Source organism: Sceloporus undulatus, chromosome 9 (assembly GCF_019175285.1).
Source record: "Sceloporus undulatus isolate JIND9_A2432 ecotype Alabama chromosome 9, SceUnd_v1.1, whole genome shotgun sequence".
In the NCBI taxonomy this organism is placed as follows: Eukaryota; Metazoa; Chordata; class Lepidosauria; order Squamata; family Phrynosomatidae; genus Sceloporus; species Sceloporus undulatus.
The window spans coordinates 25,916,298-25,926,917 of record NC_056530.1 but is presented as its reverse complement, the minus strand read 5'-3'; the positions used below and the strand labels follow the sequence as shown (position 1 = coordinate 25,926,917).

At 49.6% G+C, this 10,620-nt stretch overlaps 1 protein-coding gene across 1 annotated transcript in view; it reads right to left on the bottom strand.

The window, feature by feature from the left end:
• Positions 1 to 218: 218 nt before the first annotated feature.
• ITGA10 (integrin subunit alpha 10) overlaps positions 219 to 10,620 on the bottom strand; it is a 24,377-nt gene continuing 13,975 nt past the window's right edge. The window contains exons 4-21 of the mRNA XM_042440032.1: positions 10,212 to 10,300; positions 9,892 to 10,006; positions 8,028 to 8,155; positions 6,370 to 6,518; positions 6,064 to 6,214; positions 5,712 to 5,877; positions 5,309 to 5,376; positions 4,310 to 4,454; positions 4,073 to 4,221; positions 3,612 to 3,755; positions 3,297 to 3,500; positions 2,974 to 3,104; positions 2,587 to 2,753; positions 2,209 to 2,351; positions 1,788 to 1,898; positions 1,420 to 1,505; positions 466 to 607; positions 219 to 353 (exon numbers count right to left, since the gene is read on the bottom strand). Coding sequence (XP_042295966.1) covers positions 231 to 353; positions 466 to 607; positions 1,420 to 1,505; positions 1,788 to 1,898; positions 2,209 to 2,351; positions 2,587 to 2,753; positions 2,974 to 3,104; positions 3,297 to 3,500; positions 3,612 to 3,755; positions 4,073 to 4,221; positions 4,310 to 4,454; positions 5,309 to 5,376; positions 5,712 to 5,877; positions 6,064 to 6,214; positions 6,370 to 6,518; positions 8,028 to 8,155; positions 9,892 to 10,006; positions 10,212 to 10,300 — 2,411 coding nt within the window. The 3' untranslated portion in view covers positions 219 to 230. The remainder of the gene's footprint in view (positions 354 to 465; positions 608 to 1,419; positions 1,506 to 1,787; positions 1,899 to 2,208; positions 2,352 to 2,586; positions 2,754 to 2,973; positions 3,105 to 3,296; positions 3,501 to 3,611; positions 3,756 to 4,072; positions 4,222 to 4,309; positions 4,455 to 5,308; positions 5,377 to 5,711; positions 5,878 to 6,063; positions 6,215 to 6,369; positions 6,519 to 8,027; positions 8,156 to 9,891; positions 10,007 to 10,211; positions 10,301 to 10,620) is intronic.

Here is a 10,620-nt window from a genome sequence, read left to right as displayed (position 1 = left end):
GACAAAGAAGGCTAAATGTCTCCCAGAACTACAAATCCCAGGATTCCATAGCATTGAGCCGTGGCAGTTAAAGTGGATTATTCCTGCAGTGTGTTTTGGAACAGTGGCAGCCTCCCTCACCATGCAAAGGCACCACACCTTTGCACACTGATTTTCCGGACCCTAACCCTAACCCTAACCTTAACCAAAACCCCTAATCCTAACCTTAACCCTAACCCCTAATCCTAACCCTAACCCCTAACCTTAACCTTAAACCTTACCTTGGCCAGCGACCGGAAAACAGGGAACCCCACGCTGCATGTCCGCACCTGAACTGATGCAGTGGCACACTCGACTTTCACCGGGTTCTTCCCCTGTGGAGGAAAGCAAAGAGACGCATGAGACGGAAAAGGTGGGTCGATGGGGGCCGTCTCCGCCAATTTTGAGAGCATTGGAGGTTTTTGGAGAAGGAGGAGATCCCCGTACCTTGAGGACCAGGCTGGAGAAATGAAGGTTTTTGGAGAACCAGAGCCAGAGGCTGGCGTTGTAGGCATTCTCACGCTTGTTCTCCAGGAGGACCTCCACCGAGACCTTTCTGCGCCCTTTGCGCACGACGTGAGGCTTCTGCCTGGAACAAGGAGGAGAGGTCACAACCCACCCGCGCAATGAGAGGCATAGGAACAGACAGGCCGAATGTGCCCTTTTGGCACCGATTCTAGGGTCAGGGGCACCAACCGCACGGTCCCTAACCCTAGCATTGTGCTGCAACATACTAATGGCAGCCTCCCGTCCACACTGGAGCCACCATCTTTATGTAATGGACGCATAACGTCCGCATGTCGTGGCGCGTCTGTTACATCATGAATGGCACACTTGTGATACGATGGACACACCAGGAAAAGAACCTGAACCAGGTCTTTTAACTCCGGAGGGATGTGACGCGGTCTAGTGGCTGTGGCATCCCTCCGGAGCTAAAATGGGCACCTGCAGACCGCCGTTTTTGGTTGGTGGTCTGTGCTGCGCCAAGGTCCCAGCCTTGAAAGCCTGGCTCCAGTTGCACAATCCCCGCTTCCAAACCAATTCTACAAACCCCATAGGAACTCATCTTGGCAAGAAAAGCCCGTAATAGGTGCGCCTTAGGTTCGCCTGAAATCGTACGGTGCATCTAAGCACTGTAGAAATAATGCAGTTTGACCCCACTTTAACTTACATGGTTCCATGTTACAGAAAACCTGGGATTTGTAGTTTGGTGAGGCTAGTTTTGATGCGCACAGGAAAGAGAAGAAAACGCACGAAAGTGATGTTCATGTGCACCAGTTCACTTGTGGTTGGAGCCATGTCTTCTTCTCTCTCAGACTGAACAAAAATGCTAATAGAAGCGTGCAAAATAAATGTTTGGATGTGGGACGCATTTCTTCCATGTTCAGAAGGCGTTCTTACCTGGAGCCAGCAATGTCCATCTGCGCTTGCAAGGCTAGATCCGTTATGCATTCGTCATCCTCACCACAGTCTTTAAAGAAAGGGATCTGAAATGCAAAGGGCAGGAACGATGATGCTTCTTTGGGATGCAACTTACAACAACAACAAAGAGAACAACAACAACACAACATTCAGAAGGGTCGCAATATTGGCTGCCAAACTCAACTTCCCATAGATCTCAGTTCAAAAACAAAGCCAACAACTCAGGTTTATCTTAAACCCAACTGAGGCTGCATCCGCACTGTGAAAATAATGCAGTTTGACACCGCTTTAACTGCCATGGCTCCATCCTACACAATCCTTTATGGCACTTTATGGCATGGACTCACCAATTTCTTAATGGTGGTGGGCGACTTCTCGTCCAAGACGGGTCCTGGTTCGGCGTCGCTCAGGACCAGCTTCACCGCGACGGAGACGGGCCGCAGGTAATCCGAAGTATCCTGCGAGGGAAAAACCACGAAGATTGCAGCTGTCCGGACTAAGTCAGACTAAGACTCCGGGAGAGCAGGGTTCAAATCTCCTTCTCAACCAAAGGCTGAATAAATCCCGGTAGGAAAGCTGAAAGTCAGTATGGTGCAGAGGTTTGAGCGTTGGATGAATGGAGACCAGGGTTCTCAGCCTTGGAGTCACTCTCTCAGCCTCAAAAGGAAGGGCATGGTGCACCTTCTTTGCAGAAATCTGGCCAAGAAAACCCTCGGTCCACAACAAAAGCAACAACAGGCGACAGGAGTATTTCTGGGGTGTGCTTACAATGACGTGGAACCGCACCGTGGAGCATGCCGTCCTTCCGATGGTGACCCTGATCCTCTTCTCCAGCAGCTTTTGGGAATTGCTGTCAAAAACCGCCCTCGTCCCAAACTTCCGGTCGTCCAGAGAGATGTTGTATTTGATACCTAAAAGCCAAGGAAAGAGGGTTTTTAGGTTTGCATTCGATGGCATCATTGTGGCTGCGTCCCTTCCGGTTATTTCCAAATTATGGCAACACTAAAGCGACTCTGTGTGCCATTTTATGGCGCAAGCCCTCGGAAACATTACGTGGGACAAGAAATGCCATAACATTTTGGCACCCGGCTTCCAAGCGATCACAAGCGCAAGGCTGCCCCTGAGCATGTGCAGAGCGCTACTCACTAAAATGGCTGTCCCTGGGTCCCAGAGAATGGGAAGAGACCCTGAAGCAGACGTTGGCCGTGATGCAGAGGGACTCCTTCCCGTTCCTTTGGCAATTCTTCTGGATCACGTTGATGGACGCAGGGTTGGCGGAGATGGACGCGTTCACCTGGACGATCCTCCGGGACCTTTTGCCATCGTGGCAAGGAAGGGAAAGAAACAGTGAAAACATAGAGATGCAGATCCCCGTGTGAAAGCCCTAAACTGGATCCCCAGCTTGGATCGACCCTTTAAATTTCAGATTAAGACCCAAAGATGGCCCCGATGTTGGAGATCCCAGATGGCACTGGGATGGATGTGGCAACCATTTCCTCCTTCTTCAATGGCCACCTTGACCATCTCACTCACCTCAAGATGACCGCTGCCCCTTGAGCGCCGACTGCCAGGTCCACCAGGCCGTCTCTGTCCAAATCAATTTGTCCATCCAAACTGCGGCCGAAGTAGCGCAGTCCGTGGCGGAGCGCCACCGACTCAATCCGCTGTCGCAAAATCAATTGGAGGGTTGGAGAATAAACGGAAACCCTCTCTCCATTTCTGGGCTGTAACAATTCTAGCTGCCAATGTCCTATAATGCAATATTCTGGCCTTTTTGCATCATCATCACCATCATCATTATCTACCCACTTCCTCTTTAAAACGTTGCCAACCGATTTATCTTCATGTGCACTTACCTGCTTAAAGCGTGGCAGCACCGTGTTGCGATAGCCGTGATAGACGTAGACCGCCCCTTGATGGTTGTCCTCCAAAGGCGCGCCAACCACCGCATCGTTGAAGCCATCATGGTTGAGGTCTGGAACGGCGAGAAGCGAGTAGCCAAAACGGGCATCTTGCGGTTTGGGGTCGGCATGCAGCGTCCCATTGAAAGACAGGAGCGACTGCAAGTGAGAACAAGAGTGGAGCGTTTAAACATTGGTTGGGTAACTTTGGGAGAACATGGGACTTTTCCCCTTATGATCCAACACTTTTTACCGCTGAGATGCACTCACCTGCCCCACTTTGTAGATGTAAACGCGCCCCGTCTCTTTATTTTGGGGACCCAAATACATGGGTGCCGCCACCAGCAAAACGTCCGTGGCGCCGTCTCCGTTGATGTCGACAGGGCAAACCTCACTTCCGAAGTAGGAGCCGATCTGTGGGAAAAGGCACAAAATACAACACGAGAAGACAATGGATGTTGTGTGCTTCCAAGTCATTTTCTCCTTGTGGCTACCATAAGACAAACCTACTTGACTTTTGACTGTATATCTCTGATATCCTGCCCTTTGGTGATGCCCTAACCATCACTTTGCATTATGCACAGAAATAAACTGGTAGCCATTGAAGGTATTTCAATGGGGTGGGTGAGCTATCTGCTCCCTATATCTCTTGTATTTTCAGCTTAACCATTACTGGACCCTGTCTTATGCGCGGCTGGCCCATAATTCGGCATCATTAGCCGCCGTCTCACCTGGTCCCCGGTCAAAGCCTGGGCAACGCTGAGGGTGCCCTCGGTGCCCATCTCAAAGAGGATGACTTTGCCCTTGTGCTTGAAGCGGGGGGCTCCAGCCACATAGAGACCCTTCCCATTCCTAAATTTGATGGAAGAGACAGCGTAACCTGGAAGAGAGGAAGGGGAAAGAGAGAAAATGAAGAGGAGGAGAAAGGTGCACAGCCTTCCCAGATCTCAAACTGGGCACTTCCTCACCCAGGTAAGCAGCGTGGTTTTTCAGCCGCAGGGGGAACTCGCTCTCAAAGGCTTGGCGCGGTGGGATGATCCGCTCTGTCCGGCTCTCCTTTAAGACCGCGCCGTCCCAGTCATATGCGCCCACCGTGCCAAAAAGGATGCCGTCCTACCAAGGGACAAGATAAACCCAGACGTCTGGCCCACTTTGGCACAACCTCTACACAACTCAGTCTCAAATCCTTTTGGTTCATCTCATCCATGGTAGACCCATTGAAATGACTATGGAACAGCGAGTCAACATCTAGGTCAGTGATGGTGAACCTTTTAGAGGCTGAGTGCCCAAACTGCAACCCAAAACCCACTTATTTATTGCAAAGTGCCATGTCCCTCTGGCTTTCTAGTAACAAACTCTAGCAAACTCTGTGCTGGGGCGACAGCACATGTGCCCACATAGTGGGTTCTGAGTGCCACCTCTGGCACACGTGCCATAGGTTCGCCATCACTGATCTAGGTAGATCCCATTGGTCCAACAGGCCTACCCGGTTTGGACAGTAGAATCCAGGTTTCTAAAACCCTGAAACGGACACTTCAGCTTCAGATTGGATTGAATGAACCGTGATGTTCTTTTAACAGATCATCACACATCTTCTCCATCTTGTCCTTCTTGGAAGAATGGGATCTGGTCCACAGCTACGCAACCATTTGTGCATCTGGGACATTCCCATCCCATATCCAAGGTTCACACACCCTCCTTTGGTTTTATCTTCGCAACAACCTTGCAATGTGTGTTGCATACATGCATTGCATGCAATGTGTGCCATGTATGTTGCATACATATGTGCAACACTGGCCACCTTGCAGGCATTTGTAGCCAAATGTAGCCAAAAACCTTGCTCTTCCCTATCTGAGGTCCAGCTCCAGAGTGTGGAAACCCAACACTTTTGTGGGGGAACATCCGCTTTTCCTATCCTTCCTCTCTTTCAATCTTTTCTCATTTTATTCATGTGGTTCCTTTCTTACCTCCAAGAGGTGCGTGGAGAAGCCGATCTGCGACATTTCCAGCTCGAAAGAGCTGTATTCTCGGGTTCCTGAAAGCAAAGAGGAAGGAGGAGAGAATAACCATTGGTTAATACTTGCAGACTGGACATAAATGTGGCACCTGTTGGTACATCCTGGGCATAAGTATGGCACCATCCTCCAAAGCAATCCTTTCCATGGTTGAACCACTCTTGCACCTAATGTTTGCATGCACTCTCCTTTCTTGCAGTCTGAACCCATGAGTCCATGCTCTCCAGAGCGTCGGAAGAGAAGACGTCTCCATCTCCCACAAGAGCCACCATTTAAAAATGGCCCCCGCCATATTGGCCCTCCATCTTCTCTCCTCCATTTATGATTCTACCCAACCCTTCCACCTTCTTTGTACCTTCGAGGCTAAATATCCGGTCGCCCAAAGCATCCACGATGTCATTCAAGGCGGCCTCGTCGGTCACGTTGAAGAAGTACTTTTCGTCCGGGTCGCTAGCGATGTATTTGATCTCGTTGATGAAGGAGTCGGGGTCCTTCTGCCGACGGATGTAGTGCCCCAAGACCTGGGAGAAGAAGAAGGGAAGACGGAACAAAAATGGGAATCATTTGCTGAGATCACGACACGCCACGTCTTTCATTGTGTTTCTAATATTACACTTTTTAACAAGTATGTTTTGCAAGACGCCTTGGGTCCTGCGCCTGCAAATGCTGCCATCGCTACGAAGTCTCTGGGGAAGTGGCACACTCACCGCAATGGCATAGCGGGTCACATTGCGTATCTCGCACTCGTGCAACGCTCCGGAGAGCTCTTCTCCATCGTGTGACTCCCCGTCGGTGACCACGATCATCAGCCTGGTGGCTCCATCTCTGCCTCCTCTTTCGGGGCTGAAGGCCTCTGTGCTGAAGAAGACACAAAATGGAGAACAGTGGTGCTCCGAATGATGCTCTTCTGCAATAAACTCTGCATGAAACTCTTCCCTTGTTTTTGCCCCATGTGCAGAAAGCCTTTGCAAGCCATTCAGTCAGTGTTTTGCCTGCCGCCTACACAGACCTACCAGGCTTTGTGAATCGCCGAAGCAGTCCTGGTTTCGAGTCCTTCTTGCCGGCTGATGTTTTTGGCCGCCTCGATGACCTCTTCGGCCGTCTGGTAGTCCTTCAATGTCCATTCGTGGATGGCCACCTCACTGTATTGCAAGACGCCAACCTGTGCAGAGAGAATTGCATTTTAAGATGCTGGAATCAGAGCCAAAATGTTGACCTGTTTGGTTTAATATTGCCAATGCTTTCTGGCAGCAGCTCCGTTAGAGAGAAAGCTTTCCCAGTTTGGTGCCGAAATGCTGGAAAAAACAAAGATTTGGGGGTTAATTTTTGATATTTGGAAGCATACTTTGGCACCATGGAATCCACAAAAGAAGGAGCCTTGCATACTTTAAATCCCGCCATTTATTAGGATCAAGGGCGCATCAACTTTGTAGAAATAATGCGCTTCGACACTGCTTTAAATGCCATGGCTCCATCCCAAAGAAACGCTGGGATTTGTCATTCGACGCACGCTTCAGCGGAGGAGGATAAAGACCTGGTAAAGCTGCAAATCCCAGGGTTCTATAAAATGGAGGTCTAGCACTTAAAAGCGGTCTCAAAGTGTGTTATTTCTCTAATGTAGATGCCCCCCAGGATGACGACGAAGGGTTAGCTCCATTGGATGCAAAACCAGCCCTGGCCACATTATGCCCAGCTAGCGGTCACTTTCCAAGGGGCCAAGGGTTGAAAGAGAGCCGCCCAAAAGATTCCTGTGAGACGTCTTGGCCACATCCTCCGGATGCATTTTGGCAAAGGAAACGCTGAGTCTCCGTCTGGAACGTTTCCTCGCTCCTCTGGAGAAAGAGGCTTTGCTGAATCAGGAACGGCATGAAAAGAGAACAACCAGAGATGAACCATCCCTTATGGGAGAAGGAGCATTTGGAGATCCCAAAGCCATCCTAATCGATGGAGGAAGTGTACAAAAGCATTGCAACCTCTCTTTCTAGACCAACGATTCCCAAACTTTGGCCCTTGGGACTCCATCTCCCAGAAGCCCCAGCCAGCTTGGCCAAAAGTCAGGAATTCTGGGAGCTCAAGTCCAAAACATCCGGAGGATCCAAGTTTGGGAATCATTTTGTAGACCTTAGCTGGGATTCAATGTCAGCTGCTTAGTAACTAAATGTTATGGGCCAAGAGAGGTTACTTGGGTTGTATCTGCACTGCAGAATTAATACAGTTTGGCACTGCTTTAACGGCCATGGCTCCATACTATGGAATCCTGGGATCTGTAATTTTGCGAGCCGTTTCGCCTTCTCCATAGCAGTTAAAGCGGTGCCAAACTGCATTGTTTCGGCAGTGCAGATAAGACGGTCAACTTTCCCTCTGAGTCTAATGCTGCTTTATGTATGATTTGTTCTGCATTTAAGTGTACAGACTGATCGATAAAATGCACCCTTCTCTGACTCTCTGGCCAACTGGAAACCACTCTTCTTTCTTATGGCCACATGCTGTTGTGTTGTTGTGTGCCTTCAAATCCTTTCCAACTCATGGCAACCCTAAAGCGAACCTATTTTGGGGTTCTCTTGGCAAGATCGGTTCAGAAGAGGTTTGCCTTTGCCTTCCCCTGAGGCTGAGAGTGTGCTGCACATATGCGCCCCACTTTTGCAAACATACAACTGAAACCCAGACTCACTTGGATCTGCTCTGGGTCGATGAAGAACTTGCTGAGGATGTTGCTGAGGAAGTTCTGGACCTCGTACCACGGATAGATGCTGTTGGACCCGTCCAAAACAATAACGATGTCCATATAGGTTGAGCATCCTGCAAAGCAGTCGGGAAAAAGAAGCGGTTTAAGATGTGGCAAAGGCAGATTGCGAGAAAATGCTAACTTGAACCAGATATATGGTGACATCTTGCATCGCTACGATGGAGCACCATTGTGATTACCCCCAAAAAATCACACCTCTTGAGCCAGGTTTAGACCTAGGAGGGACCCCAAAAGGCATCGAGTCGAACCCCATTCTGTCACGCAGGAATCCACAACTCCCATCCAAACTCTATGGAGAAACGTTCTGTCATCCAGGGATCCACAACTCTCTTCCATGCCAGCATTCTCTGAAGATGCCAAAGCCACAGATGCGGCTGGCGAAATGTCAGGAATAAACTCTTCTAGAACATGGACACATCGCCCGAAAGACCCACAAAAAAACCTATGGATGCCGGCCACGAAAGGCCTCCAAAGATGGAGAATCCACCCCCCTCCAAAGCAATCCGTCCCAACGTTTTCGGTGGGATCTCTTTTCTCATCATTGGGATCCACTGGTTCCGTCCCAAGTCTCCGGAGCAGCAGAAAATAAGTTTGCTCCATTTTCAATATGATATCCTGCAGGTATTTTAAGTCACCTTTCCGTCTTCTCCTTGCAAAACCAAAGAGATACCCTGCATATCTGGAGGGACAAAGGGGTGCAAACAAAGAACCTTGGGGCACCATTATGCATCCTCTCCTTGTGACCCATGTACTGTGCCCAGTTTTGCACAAATGATTGCAGCACCATTACACAAAGCCTGTATATTGCTGTAAAGCCCCATTGCCGCAGGGGACAAAATGCAAGAAGACCCAACAGTGACTTGTAGTTCCTCCTTCCCTCCTTGCAAACTGGAAAGGTTGGCACAAGTCTGCCACGTCAGAAGCGGCACGGAACAAAGTCATAGTTGGCACATGAAATATATTTCCATACTCCCAGTACCTCTTTCCAGAGGTTTTAGTCAGACCTCATGTGGAATAACTGTGTCCTGGCTTGCTCTGACTTATCATGAGGCAGAGAGGAACTCGAACACGGTTCCAGCACAGTGCTTTGAGGCTCTAAGGGTGTGTCTACACTGTAGAAATGGTGCCGTTTGACACTGCTGTAGCTGCCATGGCTCAATGCTATGCAAGTCTGGGACTTAGTTTTGTGAGATATTTAGCCTTCGCTGTCAGAGAGCGCTGGTGGCACAACAAGCTACAGATCCCAGGATTTCATAGCATGGAGCCAGAGCATTTAAAGCTGCGCCAAACTGCATTCAATCTGCAGTGCAGATGCAGCCTAAGAAATAAGCACTGAACTCACGGACAGTGCAAATGCAGCCTAGGAAGCATGGAAGAACCAGGCCAGGCTAAAGCAGAATCCGCACAACCGTACTATCGGTTTCATGCCACTTTAAATGTCTTGCCTCTGTCCTTTGGAATCCTGGGATTTGTAGTTCGGGGATGCGGACTTGAAACCTGCAGCAGAGTGCTTTTCTAACACATTAGGCAATATTTGGCTAATACTGTCTCCAGAAGCAAAGTCCCTTAAAACCAGAGAGGACTCCATCATGTGAATCTGCCCTTGACAGTGTTCAGCCCTGTAGCCTTGCAAATCCTCCAAATCTATGCAAATGGGAGTGCCTCTGAGCATGCGCAGAGTGCGACTTCTTTCCACAGAGTGCATTTGACCCTTGACAAGCGGGATTTCCAGTTCTGGAATGTCTCTTTTAAAAGGAAACCAGACGCACCGCAAAAGACCCCAACTTACTCTGAGCCGTTGGGGCGATGTTTGCCTTCGGCCGGAAGTTTTCGTCCATGTGGGTACAAATTCCAGTGCTGAACATGGAAGTGCCACACTCCTGGGACCACAAAGGGGCACACGCCTGGCGAGAGGAAAGGAACTGCTGTCAGGATGCACTGGGGACGTAAACTGGTTGGACTGGTAGGGCTTCACATCTTTGGCAAGGGTCACTGGGCCATATTTTGTTATGCAGAATCCTGAGCATCCCTGGGCAGCAACGCAATTGTGGGCTTGCATCTCCAAACTCTGAAATGTCCAACCAAGCACTGCAAGAAAGCGTGGCTTACCACAAAGCCGTCATCCTTGTTGGCCGCCAGTGTCATCCCAAAATGCATGTTTTTAATTGGCCGGGAGTGGTTGCGAAGGGCCAGGTCGCCTAAAGGAAAACAGAAAAACACGGTTGAGAGGGGCAGAAGCGCCAACATTGGAGTCTTTGTGACATTGGCACGGCATGCATGCCTCCAAAATGGCACCGACAGGTGGCTTTCCACTAAGGTTGCCAAATCTCTAGCGCCTCCAGGTCAGAAACGAAGGTGGAAATGCTCCAATTTGGGGGAAAGAACTGGGTGCAAATCCCCAGATTGCTTAGGAGAGGACCAGATTGCTATACATTGATGTCTAGATGCACTGATTTCTGGATGCACTTTGCTCACTCTCTGCATTGCTCTGCCCCCATAACAAACAGGCTGGATTATA